This window comes from Myxocyprinus asiaticus, chromosome 40 (genome assembly GCF_019703515.2).
Source record: "Myxocyprinus asiaticus isolate MX2 ecotype Aquarium Trade chromosome 40, UBuf_Myxa_2, whole genome shotgun sequence".
Classification (NCBI taxonomy): Eukaryota; Metazoa; Chordata; class Actinopteri; order Cypriniformes; family Catostomidae; genus Myxocyprinus; species Myxocyprinus asiaticus.
Genome location: NC_059383.1, coordinates 36,291,760 through 36,306,525, shown reverse-complemented (window position 1 = coordinate 36,306,525; position 14,766 = coordinate 36,291,760). Strand labels below are relative to the sequence as shown.

The following is a 14,766-nucleotide window of genomic DNA, read 5'->3' as shown; positions in this document are numbered from 1 at the left end:
TATATTCTTGCTCTTTAAATGTTGTAAGATGTCTTTAAAATTCCCCGGACAATGTGTGCAGTTAATGGTAATCCTAATAATCAAGCCAAACTAAAGTTTAGTCTAAAACGCGCAATGTTATGATCAGAAACCACTTGCAAAGTACAGTGCTCCAGTCCGAGATGCTGCTTCTTCCATCGGCTGCCTACAGAAGGATTGACTTAGAAACTAGCTGTTTGAAAAAGCTTGGAATAATTTGTTTGTGTGCTCTTTTCACTTTATTGGCCTGAAGTCAACAGGGAGGATTACTTATGTTATCCACCGTTATGGTCTGGCTGCGATAGATGTCCAGAAACAGAGAGCAATGAATTACATAAAGGATAGCATTATCAGTGGCGGCCCGTGAATTTTAAGTCTAGGGCTTCAGTGCGATTCATGCCATTAAGAAAACACAGTTTCACAATGAATAAGACACTGTATGCCTATCATACATTACGTGGCAGTCAACTAATAATACCAATTGACATTTTAAAAACACATCCACACATGAAAGCCAGAATCAAGGAGGTCTAATACAAAGAAAAAGCTATCTAATAATATTTGCAATTAAAATGTTGCTGGCAATAAATTTTGTTTTGTCAGGGTACATGGTTACTTTTCAAAACTTGAACCGACACTGAATTCTCAAGCAGCCTAATTTACACTTAGAAAACTCCTGATGTTGCTATAACAACGCAAAAAGCACTTACCAATTTACTTGAAGTGAAAATCAGTCCTCCTTTCCTGTTTAATTAATCAATGCAGAACATCTCAGGTTTTTAAATCCATAAGGATCTCTTTCTCAGCGGCAATCCCAGCAGTGATGACAGCCGACTCGTCAGCAAGATCTCGCGCATTTCGCTTTCAAATGTATTTACGTACATCACTTAAAGCGTGATTGCGTCACTCAAGGCCAGCTAGAAGGCCTGCACTGGGACCTATCCTAAAGACCACACCCACAAGAACAAATACTGTAAATCAATCTGATTGGCTGATGAATCTGACAATCTTACTTTAGTTGCTCATTCATTTGCACTGTTGAGGGATTCTGTGGAAATTCTGAAGGCCTGACGGGGTGGAGCTCAGACTCACACAGTGTTTCAGCTAAGGAGCATGGCTTCGGGCATGTGATTTGTGATACAGCCGACACGCTTTGCTTATAAGCATCGAGGGATTAATTCTGATTGGATAAACTTTTAGTTTTTTGCTATTTGTTTGTAGATAAATTAGGAGTAGAAAGCGATTGAAAATACATAGGCAAAAAGGTGATTGAGAATGAAAGATTATGTATTTATTAGGCATGTTACGCCAGCAGAGAAGGCTTTGCTGGCCCTGAGAAATCACCACTGAGCATTATTGTGCTAACAGGTGTGTGTACATGCGCTGAAAGATCATTAGAAATGTTGAGAGTTTGTTCGTTTCTATTCAACATCAGCCTTTGTAATGTAGGAACTTTGACTAATTTATCAATATTATTTAATAAAAGTGAATGTTTATCACTTATTTTGTACATCTTCCTAGGTGCCGACAAGATTGTGTGATGTCACAATCTTTTATTTATATTTAAGACCACAATGGTTAACTCCATATCTTCAGAAGTGGTATGATAGGTGTGAGTGAGAAACAGAACAATATTTAAAGTGATAGTTCACCAAAACATGAAAATTCTCTCATGATTTACTCACCCTCATGCCATCTCAGATGTGTATGACTTTATTTCTTCTGCAGAACACAAAGATTTTTAGATCTTAGTTCTGTAGGTTCATACAATGCAAGCGAATGGTGAACTACGTAGCTCCAAAAATCACATAAAGGAAACATAGAAGTAATCCATAAGACTCCAGTGGTTAAATCCATATCTTCAGAAGCGATTTAATAGGTGTGGGTGAGAAACAGATTAAAATTTAAGTCTTTTTTTACTCTAAATCTCCACTTTTACTTTTACATCTCAAGTCACATGTGGTGCCTGTTTATTTTCACTTCCACCAAGTGGAGATTTTTGCAACGAAGTTGTAAAATTGAATATAACTTTACACAGAAAATGTTAGTAAGTGATTTTATCATATTTAAATCACGTTAACATGCATATTGTTTATATCTTGTGGCTATACTTTTGAAAAAGTATTTTAATTTTCAGAAATTGGCCTCCATTCTTTTCCATTGTAAGTGCCTCACTGTAACCCAGATTTTTGCTAAGAGAAGGAGAAACGAGTCTAAATACATTTTTGTGCTAATGAACATTATTAACAAATGGCTTTTTTTTTTTTTTAAAGGATTTTAAAATTTGCTCAATGCTAAAGGTTAGTATTAGTCTGATTTATTATTTTACACATTTCAATTTCATAATTTCAGCAAACTGAGTTTATATTTTTAATATTTAACAAAAAAAATTATAGTAATAATATTTTACGTTTTACTCATTTAATTAAAAATTACACAATTCTTTTAGCTGGAATTTTGTTATGAAATTGAAATCTGTGTCTTAAAAATAGGCTAAAATATTTTTTTGAGTGTATTGATGTTACTGTTTGATTGAAATATATGCTATACATGTGGTATTTTCCATGTTAAACAAGGAGTAAACATTCATAAATGATATGTTTTATTTCTTGTATGATGGTCAGCAATACAAGTGTCCAGGAATTTTACGGGGCGGAGGTGGCAACCCTAAATCGAGTCGGTCTCTCTTTTCCCTTAAACTACTTATCTAATCGTACATATCGGAATATTTTGCAATAAACGTAAAATATATTGTTCTATACTTATAATGAACAACCTAAAATCAATAGTTTTATATATTCCCATCATTTTTATTCAAATACATTATTCGCAATGCTTCATGGGATTGTAGTTTGTACCCTGGTGAAAGACAGTAGATTGGTGGCTGCCAGCAACATGTTTTTCACTCTTCCTGGAGACTTCCTGCTCCCAGCTGTCATTTGTTCGATGAACCCCATCTCCACTGATTTTAATACCAGTGGTCCATCTCGGGCTAAATAGTCTCTGGTTCTGCCCACCCCTGCCCATGCCTTCACCCAGCCATGGCTATTTGTACAGGCCCCCTTTTCAATTTTTCTCTCATTGCTCCTCTCTCTAGCCTCTTAGATGTTAGTATCCCCCAGGGAAATACTAAAGTTGCCTGACTGAAAGTCTGAAGTTGCCTGACTGTAGAGTTGAAAACATTTCTCATACAGAAGAAAAACTGCAGAAACCTCATAGCAATGCTCACGAGGCCCGTTTGAGATGCCAAATGCCATATCCCCTGATGGGAGAAAGGTGCCATATGCCTCCGGCTTGTCTTTATCCCCCTCCCGGCTGATTAGCCTGATTCAGGGCCGACCGTGTGTCTTCACGACCCAGCCCCGCCCTTCTCCTCGCATGATGCATTCCCCTCCCTTTCTGGAGGGGGAGGGCGTTGCCTTCTGCCCTTGCCTGCCGGCAGGTCTTCCCCGCCTTTCTGGAGCCCTGGGAGAGACTAGGGGAGGTGTGGGGAGAGGGAAAGAGCGAGGCGGAGTGACAGAGAGAGAGAGAAGATAGAGAGAAAAACTTGCTCACCGGTTCCCGGACACGCTGTAGCCCGGTCCTCAACCGCTCCTCCGCCCTCTGGCGGATGCCAGCTCGCTCCTCCCCCGGCAGACGGCAGTGAGTCCTCCAGCCCCTGGCGGACAGAACCACTCCTCCCCTTCTTCGGCGGACGGCAGAGGTTCCTCCGGCTCTCGGTGGCTGACAGCGACCCCTCTGTCCCCAGGCAGACGGCCGCAGCTGCTCCTTTGGCAGACGGCAGCGGTGAGGACATCCCTCCTCCTTCCCGGGTTTTGGCACCACTGTAACAGTTAAAGGATGGGCAAGGAGGAGGCGGGAACCAGCTGAACAGCTAATGTAACTTTTCATACTCAACATAAAACAAACATAAACAAACATGCAGTGCAGCCGAGTGCGTCTCTCGCTCTTCCGAACAGGCACCTCCGGCTCGTCTTTATCCCCCTCCCAGCTGATTAGCCCGATTCAGGGCCGGGCGTGTGTCCTCACGGCTCGGCATTGCCCTCCTCCTCATCACACACTTATATGCAGTTCTTTATTTATGTCGACACAAGCACCAAGAGAGATTCCTTGGGCTTATTTACTTGACAAATACTAACTCTTAAGTCTAAATTCCAAACATGTCCTCTGGACATAAAAGTTGCACTAAGTAATGTTTTCACTGGCTGATAGGAATTTGGACGAAGACTAAATGTACCTGTTGTATGAATCAGTACTTTTTTTTTGTTTTTTTTTTGTGATTAATATTTTTATTGATTTTTCAAAGCAAAGAAAAACAAAACATATATACAATGAATCAACATAAACTCCCACTACTTCCCCTCCCCAATCAAGAACCCCACCCGACCCCAAACAAACATCCCAGTGGTCTTACATAAGTACACACATATACAGAGAATAAAATAATAAAAATATATATATAAAACTCAACATATATATACACACACACATACACACACACACACACACACACACACACACATATATATATACACACATATACATACATACATACATACATACATATAATAAACATACCACTCTAAAACTATACCTCTCTCTCCACAGACCCACTCCGAGAGCTCCCCCAAAACATCACATATTTACCCCATTTCCCAATAAAAGAATCCCATATCCCCAGCCTTCTACACATTACCTCTTCGAAGGCTGCCACCCTTCCCATCTCCTCGCACCACTCCTGAATCGAGGGTGCTTCCACCGACTTCCAACCCCTTAAAACAATCTGCCTGCCTGTCATCGCACTGGTGAGGACCCAATTGTTTATGTATTTGTCACCTACATCGATGACCGCCCCATCACCCAAAACACAGAGTCTGGGGCAAAACGAAATCCGAATGCCCAACACGTCACACACAACACTCTGTACCTTCAACCAAAATCCCTGAATCTCAGCAAATCACCAAAAAACATGGGCAAAGTCTCCATCCTCTGATTGGCATCGCCAGCAGGTGGGTGTGTCTTTAAGACCAAGCCTATGCAATTTAGAGGGGGTCCAATAGAACCGATGTAAAATCTTGAATTGTATAAGGCACACCCTTGCATCTCTCGATGCAGTTTTTATGTTTTTTAAAACCCTAGCACATTCTGCCTCCTCCAGTTCCAAGTTGAAATCTTTCTCCCATAATCTCTTGAGAGTGGTTGAGACTCCGTCCCCCAGACTCTTAATTAATAAGGAGTAATACACTGATGCCTCATGGCCCTTTCCAAAAGCAGAAATCACCTCTCCTAGAGTATCTGCTGCTTTAGGGGAGGTGTATGCTATTACCAAAAATAGTACAGAGCAAGTGGCGTAACTGAAGATACCTAAAAAACTGAACCATATATACTGAACCATATTTTTAAAGGATCTCATCACACCACTTTTTGTTGGTCCACTCTGACCAACAAAAAGTGGACTTATTAATGCATAGTTTGAGGTTGAGCCATAGGCTTGAGGCAACATTTAGATAAATATCTGAATTAAACACTCTGGACACTTTTGTCCATACTGAGTGCAAATGTGAAATAACAGGGTGTGATTTAACTTCTCTGTTTAGTTTGATGGAAAGGCTTTGCAATGGCAAAATAGGGGCAAGAAGTTCTTGTTCAATGCAGAACCAGGGAGGAGCTCTTTCAGGTGGATGCGACCAATGAGCCAAATGTCTGAGACCGGATGCATAATAATAAAACAAAATCTTGGGTAGGCCTAGCCCACCTTTGTCAATTGGCCTATGTAACTTATTGAAATGTAATCTGGGGCGCTTACCACTCCAAATGAAAGACTTTGCTATGCTCTCAAATTGCTTGAAATAAGAGAGGGGGATATCTACCGGGAGAGACTGTAGCAAGTAAATTTTGGAATACAGTTCATTTTAAAAACATTAACCTTCCCAATCATCGATAAATGTAATGAAGCCCACCTGTCTACATTACTCGAAAACCTTTTTATTAAAGGGTCAAAATTAAGTCTGACTAAATCAGACAAATTTGTTGGGAATAAAATGCCCAATTACTTAATCCCCTGTTTAGGCCACCGGAAAGCGCCTGGCTGGAAGGCCGTTACTGGACAGTACGCTGTCAAAGCCAAAGCTTTGGATTTAGACCAGTTGACTTTGTAACCTGAGAATTTAGAAAAGGAATGAATAATTCTGTGGAGGCAAGGCATACATTTAGTAGGGTCAGAGACGAATAAGGAAATATCATAAGCAGAAGCTTATGCGCCACACCTCCCGCCGTCACCCCTCGAAAATCATCCTCCTTTCTTATCGCGGCTGCTAATGGTTCCAGGGCAAGACAGAACAATAATGGGGAAAGAGGGAAACCCTGACGGGTGCCCCATCCAGAGTAAAATAATCTGAAATTAATCCATTTCCAAAATCTTAAAAAGATAATCCCATTCAACCATATCAAATGCCTTTTCGGCGTCAAGTGAGATGGCAGCGACCGGAGTCTGATCATTCGCCACTGATCACATGATATTGATGAAACGCATAATATTATCAGAAGAGCTGTGGCCCCGAATAAACCCCACCTGATCTATAAGATGTATAATATGTATAACTTTACTTAATCGGTTAGCCAAAATCTTAGGCAACATTTTTTACATCTAGCTGGATCAGGGAAATTGGACGGTAACTCTTATACTCGTTTGGATCTTTGTCCTTTTTAAGAATCAGACTGATCCGGGCTTGTGTCATGGTTGGCAGAAGCTTCCCATTCTTTAATGATTCAGAATAAACTTCTAACAAAAGTTGAGCCAGTTCTGTAGCATAAGATCTAAAAAATTCAGTGGCAAAACCACCTGGACCTGGAGCCTTGCCTGTAGGAAAGGACTTAATTACCTCGTCAATTTCCTCCAAGGTAATCTTAGAATCAAGAGAGTTTTTTTGCTCATTCGTCAGTTTAGGGAGTTCTAATGGTTCCACATAGCTTCTAATATCTTCATCTCTAGACGAAGACGTGGAACTATAGAGATCAAGGTAGAATTATTTAAAAGCATTATTAATATCAACGGCTGAGGTAAATATTTCACCACCAGCAGATTTCATTGAGGGAATGGTAGAAAAAGACTCTCTCTGCTTTATATAGCAAGCCAAAAGCTTCCCTGCTTTGTCCCCTGACTCAAAGTATGACTGCCTTGCCCTGAACAACCTAAACTCCACTTTCCGTGACAAAATAGTATTATATCTGTATTTCAGTCGTGTCAATTCTCTGAGACCATCAGACGACATTCGGTGCTTCAGCTCTGCCTCGGCACTTTTAATATTTCCTTCCAACTCCACAAGTTCTCGTGCTTTGGATTTTTTGGTGAATGAGGCATACTGTATGATCCAACCCCTAAGAACAGCCTTAAGTGTCTTCCAAGACACGCCCACAGAGGATACTGAGGACCAGTTGGTCTCCATATAGACACTGATTTCAGTCTTTAATATTTGTTGGAAATCAGGATTTTGCAAAAGGGATACATTAAAGCGCCAACTATATGATTTCTTTTTCTCTGTATGTGGTCTGTAAGTTCACCAGGGCATGATCTGAGACTAAAATGTTTCCAATTGAGCAATCCACAACAGATGAAATGAGGGACTTAGATATAAAAAAAAAAAAATCTATTCTAGAGTAAATCTTATGAACTGATGAAAAAAATGTATAATCCCTACCAGATGGGTTCAAAAGTCACCAGATATCTGCAAGACCAAGAATTTTACACATCCTGTGAAGTGTCAATGTTGCTCTAGGGGGCTTACACACTTTTGCTTCACTATGATCAAGGACTGAGTCCATCAAAAGATTAAAGTCTCCTCCCAATATTATGTCATGAGGGGTGCCAGCAGCTTGCAACATCCCATCAAGATCTATAAAAAAGTCCCGATCATCAGCGTTAGGTGCGTATATATTAGCCAAAATCAACATTTGTCCCTGAATTTCTCCTAAAACAACAATGACTCTTCCTAATTTATCTTTAATATGTTTGAGACATTTGAATTATAGATGCTTATTTATCATTGTAATGACTCCCCTGTTCTTACTTGAACCAGCACTAAAGAAAACATGTCCACCCCATATTTTACCAAATTTTTCAGCTTCCTGCGGGGAAAGATGTGTTTCTTGAAGAAACACTATATCATATTTCTTACGTTTAAGAAAAGAAATTGAATGCCCCAACCCATTCACATTCCATGTGGAGAGAGACAATTTATTCATATTAACATTTGACATATTGATATAATAAAAAAAAATTATTGTGTGTCAAAAACAAGATTACACAGACCACATTTCCCATTAATGCAACAATCAAACCCCAAACTTCCCCCCGAACAAAACAAACAGAAAAAAGAAAAAACGTGCGCATTAACCCCGTGCATGACAGCACCAACCAGCGTCAATCCCTCCAAACTCAAAGAGTCCATGTACGCCTATGAGAACCCCTGCGACAACTTTGCCATCGGATTACTCAAGTCCGGTGTTTCTGCACAAATTTTGTGAGGCAAAATTACATAACAGAAAATACTTTGTAAAACAGACCCCAGCCAACAGGCAGAATAACAGAAAAAACATGTAGATTCATTCACAGAACTGTCTCGAAGGTGTGTTCCTCCACAAAACAAACTTCAGCTGATATACAGCCATTCAGTTTCCTCGGACAGACAAACAATTTTTCAGTGAGCCGGCTGTTATGAGTGCAGCAGATGACGTAATCATTCTACTGTCCCTTAAAAATACTCCACAAAAACAAACTCCAGCCAACAGGAGGCATAAGCACAAAGTACAAACAGTTTTATCCACAACTGTCCCGAAGTAGTGTAATTCCACAAAACAAGCTCCAGCCGCTAGGCGGAGCCAGCACGAAAAACAAAACCGGCATCCCGGTTCCTCGGATGATCAAGAGCCAAACTAACGGAGGCCGCGCAAAAAATAAAAAAATACACCATAACTTACTCAGCCCGTCAGCTTTATAGAAGATGTCCTTTATGTGAGCATGTCGATATTTTGCGGTCCATAGTGTCCATTCTCGATCTGGCCGGGAACTTCAGTGTAAAAAAAGATCTTCTGTCAATGCAAAAGTTTCTTGGAGTTATGCCATAAAACAAACTCCAGCTGCTAGTCGGAGCCAACGCAAAAAGAAACAAAAATGGCACCCAGCTTTCTCAGATAATAGAGTTCCTCAACCACGAGGCAGTCCACTAATATAAGAAACATCAAATGTATTTATGAAGGAGAGTGCCTGTTTTGGACATGTAAATACTTTACGACCATTCTTCGTTTCTATTCTCAGTTTGGCCGGGAACATCAGTGCAAAAGCTATCTTCTGTTGGTGTAAGAGTTTCTTGCGTTCCCTAAACCGATCGCATTTCTCTCTTGTTGAATTCGCAAAGTCCGGGAACAAGAAAATATTGTGATTCTTTCAAGAAAGCTTTCCTTTGCTCCTCGCCTGGCGTAACATGAGATCTTTATCGGATGATTTCAGAAATTTGGCCAGAATCGATCGGGGCCTGTCTCCCTCAGCAGATCTGCGAGCCGGGACTCTGTGAGCTCGCTCGATTTCCAGTTTATGGCCTGTTATGTTGAGCAGACTCGGGAAGAGCTCGTCCAGGAATTTCACCATATCTCTGCCCTCTTCATGCTCAGGAATTCCAACAATTCGTATGTTATTCCTTCGGCTCATTTTAAATATTCCAGTTTTTCCGAAATTAATTCCAAATCTGTTTTGGACGCGGGTGGATTAGAGGATAATTCCCTTTCCGATGACTCAAAATAATCGATCCGTCTTTCAACTTCTGTCACTCTTGTAACCAACTCAGACAAATTTGTTTCCATCGCCGTAATCGATCGACGTATTACAGCGAGATCCTCCAAGTCAGCAACAACCTTCGTCAGCATTACCAAGATGTTGGACAGCTGACACTGAATTTCTTCTTCCGACGTGCCGTCCAAATCGAGTCCCCGGCTTGCAGGGCTGCCAGAGGCCTCAGCTTGAACACATAAGTGTCTTTTAATGTCTCCAGAGTCTGAGGAGTTTGAGTTCTTTGCCATGTTTACCTCAAAGAGCAAGTATGTAAGTGGGTGTATCGAATCGCACCGGATCATAACATGAAAATAATTAAAAAACTAGCAAAGTTCGCAGAGCTAATGTCTCACACGTCTGCTTCTCGCATGGCGTCACCTGTGTGAATCAGTATTAGCATTAATTTTAGATGATTATCTTTACTGTTATCTTCAGTGAAGCATCTCTCTCATTCTTGCTTTGCTGCCATGAAAATGTTACAAAACTGTGTTGATGCAAACTGTTGCCGAGTGCCCAACTAGAGTTGAGCATCATTTACATCTGTTGTTTTCATTTTATTATTATTGTACTAAATATTTACATTGTCTTTACTTTTTCTTCATTTACTGTCCTGTGTTTTACACTATCAGCATTAAAAATATTTGAAAAAAGTAGAAACCCCCACTAACCCCCACTATCGTCCCTCCCAATCCTCAACCCCACTCTGGCCCCCAACAACATCCCAGTGGTCGTACATGATTATAGACAAAAAAATAAATAAATAAATAAAAAAATAAAAATAAATATATATATAATAAAATAAAAAATAATAATAATCACACGTCCAGCAATGTCAAATATCCACCCAATTTCTCCACAAACAAGTTCAATTTCCCTAGTCTTCTAAATGACCCTTCTTCAAAGGCCGCCACCCTCCCCATCTCTGAGCACCACTCCTGAAATGAGGGCGCTTCAGCTGACCTCCATCCCCTTAAAACTATCTGTCTGGCGATCATGACGCTGGTTAGGACCCAACTCTTTATGTGTCTATTCTCCGATTAACATTTTTTTATTGATTCAACCATTAAATATATACATAGCAGAACACACATATACAGAATCAATATACAACCCCCCCCCAATCCCCCACCCGACCCCCAACAACACCCCAGTGGTCACACAACCATAGACACACAACAGAAATAAATAAATTAAATAATACAAAAATAAAATAAATAAAACAATCACACACACAAAACCTGTACACCTCTCTCTCCTCTGTCCCTCCCCGAGAGCCCTCCAAAAAAGACAGATATCTGCCCCACTTCTTTGCAAACATGTCCAGACTCCCCAGTCTTCTGGATACCCCCTCCTCAAGAGCTGCCACTCTGGCCATCTCTGAACATCACTCCTGAAAAGGGGGCACTCCAGCCGACTTCCAACTCCTCAAAGTGATCTGTCTGGCGATCATAACACTAGATAGGACCCAGTTTTTCACATGCTTATTCTCCAAATTAATGACTGCCCCATCTCCCAAGTTACAGAGTCTGGGGCAAAATAAAATTTGAGAGGCCAAAACCTCGCACATAAATCTCTGAATCCTCATCCAAAATTCCTGCATCTTAACACATCCCCAAAAGACATGGGTAGTGTCTCCATCTTCTTTATGTGTCTATTCTCTACATCGAAGACCACCCCATCGTCCAAAATACAGAGTCTGGGGCAATGGGGGTGACTCTCTTTGGTTTATGAGCCTATATAGAAATTATGTCATTAAATACTGTCAGACCTAATATAATAGCATCCCAGACATACAGATCAAAATTAAGTCCTTTTTTAACTATACATTTTCCTCCCTGCCAGCTTCTTAGGACACTGGAGTCATATGAATTGCATTCATACTGCCCTTATTTGCTTTTTGGAGCTTTCAAAGTTTTGGTCACTATTCACTTGCATTGTATGGACCTACAGAGCTGAGATATTCTTCTAATAATTTTTGTTTGTATTCTGCAGAAGAATGGGATGGCATGAAAGTGATATAATCATGACTATACGTGAAGGAAATGTCAAAAAATTATATTATATGTATAAGATTGTTTATGAGTATGCATTGCACAGCTGAAGGAAAATCATTTTGAATTCAGTATATGTACATCTTCCATATATTTCTAAGAATAATGAAACAAATAGAATGTATCTCCAATACTTCAGTCAAGAGAAAACACAATCATGAACATATCACAGTTAATTTCATATATTATAACATAGGCTATTTTATGCAATATTTTCTTCATCGACCTGCCTACAATTGTTTCTATAAAGTTTTGGTTGCTTTAATTACTGAGAAACCAATGTCAACCCATATTATGGCTAATACTTTTATTAGGTTTAATGCATTACTTAGTAATTAATTACTGTAATTCAATTACTTTTTCATTTAAAAAAAGTAATGGGATTACTCTTAATTTTTCAGTAATTTAATTAGTTGCTTCTAACGTAATTGTGTTAAATACTGTATAGACTATAGAACAATTCTATATAAAACAATAATGAATTCAAAATCGAAATTTAAGGTCTAATATTAAAATGTATGTTTTCTAATTTAACGCTGCCTCTTTAAATTCTTTGGCCAGTTCATGAATAATTTATTTGATATTATATGATTTATTTGATATAATTAAAATAACAATTTCATGTCTATCCTTGTATTTTTCATCTGGTCGAGGTTGATCAGGGTTTTAGAAAGTAATTATAAGTAATGCAATTACTTTTCAGAAAGAGTAATTAGTACAGTAATCTAATTACACTGTAGAAGATGTAATTAGTAGTTAATAATTAATTACTTTTTTAGAGTAACTTACCCAACACTGCTTATAATAGTCCTATGTAATATTACATAATCGCTATCATAATATGATAATATATAATAAACTATAATAATATATAACATAATATCTGGCATTCAATCAATTTCTCGCGATTACTTTAAGTAGACTATTAATGGAAAACTTTTTAACAACTCTTATTGTTTTTGAATGGGCGTACCATCTGTTTAGTGAGTTATCATCACTTATCGATTACCCCCCCCCCCCCAAAAAAATCTCTTCAGCTCCACTGCTTGCGCGCTCCCGCCGGTGCAGCTGTCACCGGGGCGCGTACCCGCACTCTGCGCCTGTCTCCACGAGAGTGCGCGCGCAAAAGTGTGTGTGCGTTTGAACATCATGGTTCTGCGTCTCTGTGCCATTTTGAGGAAACGAGCGTGTAAAATTGCTGCTTTTTAGGCGCCTTTCTCTCACATACACATATCAGGAGAGAGAGACCGACAGAGAGAGAGAGAGAGAGGCAGTAAGCAAAAGCCCCAGGAGAACACACCCATACACACACCCCCCCCGCAAAAACACACACACACACGTTTACTCACTCGCGCAGAAACGGAGGACCGAGAGACACTGTCTCTGTTACGCTGCGGTGGCACGCGTCCGAGCGCAAGAATCGTGGATTATTACGCGGAGATCGCGCGGGAACCATGAGCTGGGGAACCGAGCTATGGGTGAGTTTATCACTAGTGAGGTCGATTATCACGGCCACGGGCTCTGATAACGGGTCCACGGAGTCGCTTTGAGGTCACCAGTACATGCAGTGCGCAACAACTGCAAAGCTGCATATTTTTGAGGAGTAGGGCCTATGTATTACTATACAGGATATGATATGTGTATAATATAGTATAATGCATAGTGTAAAATATATACCTCACTTTGTAATCTGTATACATTTGTATGCTCTCATATAATACACAAAGATGCATTTATGCAGTTGTTGTGCATTGCATTAGCGACCCCAATATATACCTAAAGCTTTATCACTAATATATAGCTATTTATTATTTTATGCATATCATCTGTGCTATAAATAAATGCATTTTAATGAGATTTTTATGCTCTGATGCTTGATGTTTTGATGTCATTATGTGAATACCTAAAGCTAGATTGCACGAATAAATAGGTAGGTATATATTATTGTTTACATATTATTTATGGTATAAATATATGCAATTTAATTAGCTTTCTATGCTTTAAAATGGTCATTTCATAAATGTGCAATTAAAGCTATATTGCACTATTATACAGGTTTATGTTCTTGTATACAATACCTATTATACCTATATTTTATAAATATTGTATATGCAGTTTATTGAGCTTTTTATGCTTTGATGTTTTCATTGTGTAAATAATGCAAATGCAACATTGTTGCAGATGTTTAAAAAGGGTTATTTGTGCTGTTTCCTCATTGGGAGTGAATTGTAGTGCCCCAATACCAAAGATGATCAAATCAACCTGCTGCTTGTGATCAGACTGGGAACAGATTGCTGCATCTAAACCATCAGACTTACTCTGTTGTCCGTGTGCTATTCTCACATCTCGGTGTATTTTTAGTGCAAAGCGGTTGTGTTAGTGTTTGTGAGCACAAGGAAATGTCAGCGATGCTGCCTGGTGTGTGTTGTGTGGCAAGCGCAAATTTCTACATGAGAATGCAGCTTTTGTAACAAATCCTGTTGAACTTATAGAGAGTTAAAAATGTGTCTTCCTGCAACCTAATTCTGTCAAACCGGATTAAAAAGAGTTATTATGTGTAATTTTGCATGTGAAGCCTCGGGCAGCCTGGCATCCTGTCCTGATACTTTTGCATATAATTGATATTTTGCATAAATGCAACAATTTATAGGTAGTAAATGCATAAGATATTTTATATAGACTTTATCGACTTTAGATTATAGATCTGAATTCCGTAAGGCTATGTTTTGGACATGCATTAAAAAAGTAAAACAATAAAGACAGAATTTTTATTTATTTATTTTTTATTAAAAAAAAAATAGCATGGCAGTGGTATACAAACTAGGCCTTTATTGAATACCGTATAATATAGAAGGACAATATAAAGCTATTTGT

At 39.2% G+C, this 14,766-nt stretch overlaps 1 protein-coding gene across 2 annotated transcripts in view; it reads left to right on the top strand.

Moving 5' to 3' along the window:
- Positions 1-13,091: 13,091 nt before the first annotated feature.
- LOC127430978 (formin-binding protein 1-like) overlaps positions 13,092-14,766 on the top strand; it is a 93,680-nt gene continuing 92,005 nt past the window's right edge. Inside the window, exon 1 of one of the 2 annotated variants that reach the window (XM_051681120.1) lies at positions 13,092-13,370. Coding sequence is in view for 1 of the 2 variants with exons in the window: in XM_051681125.1 (XP_051537085.1) it covers positions 13,347-13,370 (24 nt within the window). In the remaining variant the exon portion in view is untranslated. The remainder of the gene's footprint in view (positions 13,371-14,766) is intronic. The other variant, XM_051681125.1, reaches the window with a different exon arrangement.